This window comes from Tupaia chinensis, unplaced genomic scaffold (genome assembly GCF_000334495.1).
Source record: "Tupaia chinensis unplaced genomic scaffold, TupChi_1.0 Scaffold000115_1, whole genome shotgun sequence".
NCBI lineage: Eukaryota > Metazoa > Chordata > Mammalia > Scandentia > Tupaiidae > Tupaia > Tupaia belangeri.
The window spans coordinates 5,243,213-5,252,023 of NW_006159579.1; the positions used below are offsets into that span (position 1 = coordinate 5,243,213).

The 8,811-nt window shown below is 42.5% G+C and overlaps 1 protein-coding gene across 1 annotated transcript in view; it reads left to right on the forward strand.

The window, feature by feature from the left end:
* The window catches only part of CTNNBL1 (catenin beta like 1), a 207,577-nt gene that overhangs the window by 124,162 nt on the left and 74,604 nt on the right, over positions 1-8,811 (forward strand). The window contains exon 11 of the mRNA XM_006144120.3: positions 6,098-6,279. Within this exon, the coding sequence (XP_006144182.1) occupies positions 6,098-6,279 (182 nt within the window). The remainder of the gene's footprint in view (positions 1-6,097; positions 6,280-8,811) is intronic.

The following is an 8,811-nucleotide window of genomic DNA, read 5'->3' on the forward strand; positions in this document are numbered from 1 at the left end:
AAAGAGGAGAGGCACCTGATATGTTCTCTAGGCCTTTTAGAAAACATGGAGTTGTTCCTTTGGCAACATACATGTGAATCTATAAGAAAGGTGATATTGTAGACTTTAAGGGAATAGATACTGTTCAAAAAGGAATGCCCCACAAATGTTACCATGGCAAAAGTGAAAGAGTCTACAATGTTACCCAGCATGCTGTTGGCATTATTGTAAACAAACAAGGGCAAGATTTGTGCCAAGAGAGTTAATGTGCATACTGAGTATATTAAGCATTCTAAGGGCAGAGATAGTTTCCTAAAATGTAGAAAGGAAAATGACCAAAAAAAGAAGGAAGCCAAAGAGAAGGGAACCTGGGTTCAACTGAAGCGCCAGCCTGCTCCACCCAGAGAAGCACACTTTGTGAGAACCGATGGAAAGGAGCCTGAGCTTCTGGAACCTATTCCCTATGAATGCATGGCATGATGGGTGTTAAAAATAAACTAATCTGTGGTCTATTAAAAAAAAAAATCCTATTAAAAAAAAAAATCCCAGGAAGAGAATGCAGGAGAAGGGATTGCAGTGTGACCATCCCTTCAGTGGGTAATTTCTCACCTTCCCTCTCTGTCTCTCTCCAGTGAGTGCATACACCCTATGGCAAAAACCTACAAAAAGAAATGTAAGATTACAAAAAAGTATAGTTTCTAAAGAAGTATCTGCAAAGGACCAGCAGATGGCATAATGGTTACATTGCTGGACTCGCATGTAGTCAACCGCACTTTGAGTCCCAGACCTGGCAACTTAAAACTCACACCGGGCACGTGTGTGTGCATGCCCCAAATCCCAAGAGAATGGAGGAAAATGGGTTGTGTGGCTATCCATCCGTGGGGGGTGATTTCTCACTTTCTGTCTTTCTGTCCCTCCACTGAGTGCATGTGTCCTGAACAGAATTCTCTCTCATAAAGAAAGAAGTATCTGCAACAGCAATAGCCAGTGGCAGGTTGGCTCTATGACCTTTGGGAGAAAATCACCTTTGTTCTTTTTTTTTTTTTAAATAATTTATCTTTTCTAATGTAAAAAAATAATAAATGTTCATTATGGAAAAATGAAAGATACTGAAAAGTACAAAAAGAATAATAAAATTCAAGAAAAATTGACAAAATTCAACACCCTTTCATGATTAAAACAAAATAGTACAACTAGAAACTAGGAACTTCTTCAACCATTGATGAATATAAATACCATCAACGAAAACCCTATGGCTCATATCATACTTAATGGTAAAAGATGGGATGCTCCCTGCTAAAGTCAGCAACAAGACCAAGATGTCTTCCCTTACCACTTACGTTCAGCTAGGACTGGAGGTTCTAGCCAAGGCAGTTAGATAACAAAACAAAATAAAAGGCTTCTAGATTGGAAAGGAAATAAAACCTCTTCATTTGCAGATAACAAAATCCTAAAGAATCCAGTAAATTATTAGAACTAATAAATGAGTTTAGCCAAGTTGCAAGGATATAAGATCAATATGTAAACACCAGTTGTACTTCTGTGCACTGGGGTGAACAATCAGAATATGAAACAAAGGAACCCATTTTATTTATAATAGCATCAAGAATGAAATACCTAGAAATAAATTTTTAAAAACAAGTACACATTTTATACTCTGAAAACTAATAAAAGACTATTGAAATACGTTATAAAGATCTAAATAAATGGAAAGACATCCCATGTTTGTGTATCAGAAGACTTAATATTGTTAAAATGACATTAGTCCCCAAAGTAATCTATAGGTTCATCATAATCTTTAACCCCAATTGACTTCTTTTTTGTTTGTTTTTTTTTTTGAGAGGTTTTTGTGTAGGGCATGTGCATGCACAAGAAAGACAGAGACAAAAAGCGAGAAATCACCCCCAGGGAGATGGCCATGCCGCAATCCCTTCTCCATTCTCCTCTTGGGATCCTGGGCATGCACGTACATGCGCCTGGTGTGAGTTTAAGCCACTGGGTCTGGGACTCGAACCGTGGTCAACTGCCTGGGAGTCCAGCGACATAGCCATTACACCATCTGCTGGTCCCTAAGTTTTTTTTTTTTTTAATCCACTTATTATTATTATTATTATTATTTTTTAATTTGACCAGATAGAGAAGAAGGGAAAGCAAGAAACCAATTTGCTCCTAGGTCTGGGACTTGAACCATAGTCAGCCATGTAGGAATCCAGCACCTCTAACCACCAGGCCACCTGCGGGCCCGATTGACTTCATTTTATAAATTGATACACTGGTTATAAAATTCATAATGGAATTGAAGGGAGCCCAGAGACCAGCAATTGGTATAATAGCTATGTCACTGGATTCCCATGTAGTCAACTGCAGTTCAAGTCCCAGACCTGGTGGCTTAAGCTCACGCCAGGTATGTGTGCATGCGTGCCCAGGATTTCAAGAGAGAGTGGAGGAGAAGGGATTGCGACATGGCTATCCCCCCGGGGGGTAATTTCTCGCTTTCTGTCTCTCTCTCTCTCTCTTTCCGGTGAGTGCATGCACCCCATAGCAAAAACCTCTCAAATAAAATTAGAAGGGAGCCCAGAATAGCCAGACAATCTTGAAAAAGAACAAAGTAAGGAGACTCAATTTCAAAATGTACTACAAAGGGGAACCAGCAGTTAGCATAATGGCTATGTCGCTGGACTCCCACGAAGTCGACCGCGGTTCGTGTCCCGGACCCGGTGGCTTAAAACTCACGCCGGGCGCGTGTGCGTGCGTGCCCAAGATCCCGAGAGGAGGATGGAGGAGAAGGGATTGCGGCATGACCATACCCCCTGGGGGGTGATTTCTCGCTTTCTGTCTCTATGTCTCTCTCTGTCTGTCTGGCGAGCGCACGCGCCCTACAGTGAAAATCTCTCAAAAAAAATAATAATATTTATATGTTTATCCTTTGCCAGTACCACACTGTCTTGATTACTATTTCTTTGTAGTACATTTTTTTTTTTTGAGAGATTTTCACTGTAGGGCGCGTGCGCTCGCCAGACAGACAGAGAGAGACATAGAGACAGAAAGCGAGAAATCACCCCCCAGGGGGGATGGTCATGCCGCAATCCCTTCTCCTCCATTCTCCTCTCGGGATCTTGGGCACGCACGCACACGCGCCCGGCGTGAGTTTTAAGCCACCGGGTTCGGGACACGAACCGCAGTCGACTACGTGGGAGTCCAGCGACATAGCCATTACGCTAACTGCTGGTTCCCAACATATAAATATTATTGAGAATCCAGAAATAAAACCAAGTGTCCATAGTCAACTGATTTTCAGAGTACAAGGCGATCGAATGAGATTAGTCTCTCCAGTAAAGAGATTCTCAGGCTGCTTAGATAGCTACATTCAAAAGAATGAAGGTGGACCCTTACCTATCGTATATGAACATTGATTGAAAATGAATCAAAGACCTAAATGTAAGAACTAAAACTAAAACTCTTACAAAAAAACATAGGGACAAATCTTAAAGACATCAATTTGATAATTGTTTCTTTTCTCCTTTTCCTCTTTTTTTTTTTGCTAGAGGCACATGTGCTCAGCAGAGAGAGACAAGGATCAGGAGAGGGAGAAAGTGCTCCCCACCCCAGTGGGGGGTGGTCATGCCACAGTCTCTTCTCCTCTATCTTTCCCTCCTTTTGAGATTTTTGGGAATGCATGCACATACACCCATTGCATTTTCCAAGTTACTGGGTCTAAAATTTGAGCTGCGCAGTTGGCCATGTGGGCTGTCTTAACCAACAGGCCAGAGTCAGACCAGTGATAGATTCTTAGATATGAAGCCAAAGCATGAACAACAATATCATCAAAAATGATCTGTCATTCTCCATCAAAATGAAGAACTTTCATGCTTTAAAGGAAAACAAAAGGACTACCCCAAGAATGGGAGAAACTATTTGGAGATCAGATATTTATTAAGGACCTCATATCCAGAATATATAAATAACTTAAAATGCAAAGATAATAAAGATAACTAATGTAGTTTAACAATGGATGAGGCATGTGAATATACTCCAAAGGGGACTTACAAATGGCTGATAGACTTGTGAAAGAGGCTTGACATTATTAATTATTAGAGAAATACAAAATAAAACTGTATAGCACATGCAATAAAATGACTTGAACCAAACCAATGATAAATGTTGGCAAGGACATGAGAGTTGGAACTCTTAAATACTGCTGGTGGAAATGCAAAGTGTTTCAGCCACTTTGGAAAACAGTCTGGCAGTTCCTCCAGAGGTTAAGCAGAGAGGTACCATATGCCCCAACACTTTCATTCTTAAATATACATATACCCAATAGAAATGAAAACGTATGTCCACACAAAAACTTGTACACTAATGTTTATAGAGGTAGTCATAATAGTGAAAATGTAGAAACAACCCAAATGTTCATTGACAGATAAATGGAATTGTGAATTCTATTTATGAATTCAAAGTGGCATGTCCTTATAATAGATTGTTATTCAGCTGCAAAAAGGAATAGCTGATATGTGCTACAGTGTGGATCAACTTTGAAGATATTATGCCAAGTGAAAGAAGCCAGTCACAAGAGACCAGATATTGTATGATTTTATTTACTTGAAATTTCTAAAATAAGCCACGCTAGGGCCAGCCAGTGATATGGTGGTTAAGGTGGCTGGATCCCACATAGCCAATCTGTTGGTTCAAGTCCCAGACTGGTGGCTTGAAAAACATGCTGGGTGTATGTGTTTGTGTATCTAAAATCCTAAAGGGAGAATGGAAGAGAAGAAATTGATGGGTGGTCATCCCCTTGGGTGGTGATCTTTTTGTGTGTCTCTCTCTAGTGAGCACGTGCACCCTGAAACAAAACTAATATTTGTATTTATTTAAATAAGCAACTCTTGGCAGATAGTACATAGGTCAGTGCTTGCTTAGGGCTAAGGTGGGTTGGAAGAGTACAGGGGTAATTGCTAAATGGTATGTGGTTTCTTCTCAGGGTGATGAAATGTTCTGAAATTGACTGTCCATGGTTACATGTCTATGAATAGACCATAGTCCACTGAGTTGAGCTGTATGTTTTAAATAGGTGAATTATATGGTATGTGACTTATATGTCAATGAAACTTTAAAAAGGAAGAAAAACATGGGACCAGCAGATGGCATAATGGTTACATCACTGGACTCCCATGTAGTTGACCATGGTTCAAATCCCGAACCTGGTGGCTTAAAACTCACACCAGGTGCATGTGCGTGCATGCCTAAAATCCAGAGAGGAGAATGGAGAGAAAGGATTGCAGTGTGTGGCCATCCCCTATATGGGGTAATTTCTCACTTTCTGTCTGTCTCCCTCTGTCTCTCTGGTGAGTGTACATGCCCTACAGTAAAAATATTAAAAAAAAAAAAGAGAAAGAAAAAGAAAGAAATAAAACAGGAATAATAAACATTTGTAATCCCCCCTACCCTGAAATAATGAAATAATCTCTCTTGATCTGTTTTTCCAGTCTCTCTCTCTCTCTCATTTATTTATTTATTTATTTATTTATTTATTTTTTATTTATTTATTTTTGCCAGGGAATATGTACACTAGCTGGAGAGAGAAAGAAAGAGAGAGAAAAAGAAATGTGAGAAAGCCCCTCCCACTGGGGGTGGCCACACTACAATCCCTTCTCTTCCATTCTCGGTTCAGGATTTGGGGCAAGCATGCACACATACTCAGCATTTTTCAAGCCACTGAGTCTGAGACTTGAACAACATAGCTGGCCATGTAGAATCCAGCCACCTTAATCTCCATGCCACCAGCTGGTCCTTCCAACATTTTTTTGGTTCAGATGATTTTAATATAACTATGACCATGCTTTATATAAAATTTTGAATATTGCCTTTTGTACTTGTCTTTCTAACCATAAGAATTTGTTCTTCCTAATATAGACTCCTAATTGTTAACAAGTCTGTATGTAATACTCCAGTTAGATATACCATAATGTAACCTTTTTTCAACTTGAGTTGTTTTATTTACTTTCTTTTTTCCTTCATTATAACAAGTACTATAGTAAATACACTTAAAAAATAAACAAACAAACCAAAACACTAGAACTTCCCTGTGAAGTGCTTTACACGAAACCTTTTTTATTCCCAGGGAGAAGAAGATCTCTCGGAGCAGTGCCCTGAAGGTGCTGGACCACGCCATGATTGGACCTGAGGGCACAGACAATTGCCATAAGTTTGTTGACATTCTTGGCTTACGAACCATCTTTCCCCTCTTTATGAAATCTCCTCGGAAGATCAAGAAAGTGGGAACCACTGAGAAGGAGCATGAAGGTAGGGTTCCCCGGAGGAATCAGCCTGATTTAGGTGCACTATGGAAGTGGGGAGGTGAGAGGTGCTTTGAAAAACTCTGATGTGCATTTGGGGGTAGGTTTTTAAGGAAGAGTTCTACCCTTTTCTTTTCTACCTTCTTATTTTTCATACTTGGAAAGGCAACCCAGAGACCTCAGGTCACCTCCAGCCTTTGTTCAGCGGCTCTTTGCTTGTTTGGATCCTGGTGGTTCCATTTCCTTCTGGCCTGTTAATAAGTCTGTGTGTGAGGGTTTTGTTTTCTTCACGGTAATTTGTAGCAAGGTGTCTCTCTGATGGAAGACCCTTTTGAAAAGAGTAATGAGGTGGCAACACATGTCACCTCCGGAGTGGTGCTTTCATGTATTTCTGTATTAAAGTATGATTCAGCCAACATCAGGAATTGCGGAAATAAACTATTTACAGCCCAGGTTCTCCTTTTTATGTTTCTCCTCCCCGATGGTACATACTCCCAGCAAAATGCTGCCATGAATTGCGACGCTGTAACCAGAATAGTTACTGCTAGACCAGTCCTTGCTATTGTCTAGCGGCCTGCTGCTCCCTCTCCTGCCTCCCCAGAAATAGCCTGGTGCACCCTGGAAGGCCAGGGATTTACAAACATTGACAGCTCTGCTGGAGGCAGCAGACATTTTTGCACCTGGGAATTTACATGGCTGGATGGTTATTTTAAAGGTGGGGGGTGGGGAGGAGATAGTGTGTGTGAGAAGAGGAAAGCCTGGGGAACCAGCAGTTAGCGTAATGGGTATGTCACTGGACTCCCACGTAGTCGACCGCGGTTCACGTCCTGGACCCGGTGGCTTAAAACTCACGCCAGGCATGTGTGCCCAAGATCCCAAGAGGAGAATGGAAGAGAAGGGATTGCAGCGTGACCATCCCCCCTGGGGGGGTGATTTCTCGCTTTCTGTCTCTCTTTCTCTGTCTGTTTGGCAAGCGCACGCACCCTATAGTGAAAACCTCTCCAAAAAAAGAAAAAGAACAGGAGAGCCAGAGCTGGTTGGCTGACTGATTTGGTTGTCTTATCAGAAGCAATATTTGTCCCATGGTTTGGGTGACTTTTTCTGCTGGTGATCAGTGGACTAGGCATAGCTGTCCTACAGGATCTTCTGCATTCCTCGCCTTCTGAAATTAAAGTTTGAGAACTCTTGTCTGTCTCTTCTCAAATGAACTTGGTTTAATCCCGTCCAACGTGGAGTGGCTCAAGGGAAGGTGGTATGGCCTGTCTTCAGCGGTCACCTTCTCTGATCAGATCAGCTCTCTGGAGACAGCAGAAAATCTGGCAGGGACAAGAAAGACAGTACCCTGACTGTGGACGAGTGTTCTCAGACTGTGGTCTGAGAACAAGAAGAGACTTGAGTTTAACTTGAATTTGCTCCTGTGTGGAGGCCTAGGGCTGTGTCGTCTTCTTGGAGTTCACTCTGTTCCCCGGATGCCAGCATGTTCAGGATGCAGAGTTCATCCTCATCAGCCATTATGGCCCAGACATGGCTGCTAGGAGCTGCCCACAGTAGCTGGAAGCATTAACCCTGCAGTAGCTGGAAACACAGCAACCCACCACTGATCTTTTTTCTTTCCCCAGTGTAAATTCAGAGAAATGAGGCCATAGGAGAGGAATGACAATCTTTGGGATCTAGGAGATAAGTTTTGCAGAGGACCACCTTTCACTGAAATCCTGACACTGCTGCATCATTTGCTCTTATTTAGGCCACGCCCCCTACGGGTAGATGGTAGTATCCTTGTTCCGCACTGTTCCTCCACAAGCCGGGAATCAGCTGGGAAAGGAACCAAGCTGTGGTCCTTAACTAAGTGGTTGTGTGCCTTTAGATCCTTTGTTTCATTTTCCTTCATGTCTGTAAAAGAAGGGAATGAGACTTAGGAACTGTTAGGTCATCAGAAAAGTCAGGACGTGTTTTTCTATGCAAAAACGTGTCATATCTTTCCCGGCAACCCAGTAGAATCTCTGTCTGTACCTGCAGATGCTGACGCACAGACCGTTGTTGTCAAGGTTGCCCTATGATCCCAGAAAGTCTGCAAGGACTAGGCTGGGGCTGACCTGCTGGGTTCTACCGAGAGACTCGATGTTGCCTCCTGAGTGTGCTTGATGGCAGTGTGCAGGAAAACAGCCGTGAGCAGGCGCTTGCTCTGTGTACGTGGCACCGGGAAGCGGAAGAAGTGACAGATTCAGTGAGCAGCTGTTTTCCTTCTGAAAAATGTGCCCGGTGGCGTGCTGGTAACAGTACATTTGCTTTAGAGTACCCGCATTAGGAATTCGATAACATTATATTAGTGAGGGCAATGGCTTGGTAAGACAGCTCCTAGAAGGCATGTTTGGACTATAATGGCTGTTGAGGATGAGCTTTGCATCCTGAACACCCTGCACCCAGAGAACAGAGTGAACCCCAAGAAGAGAGCACAGCCTCAGGCCTTCTGCCACGCCTGCCAGCCGCTGCTACTCATGGCAGTCCAGCCTTCAGGCTGTCAGTGGTAGGGGAAGAATGG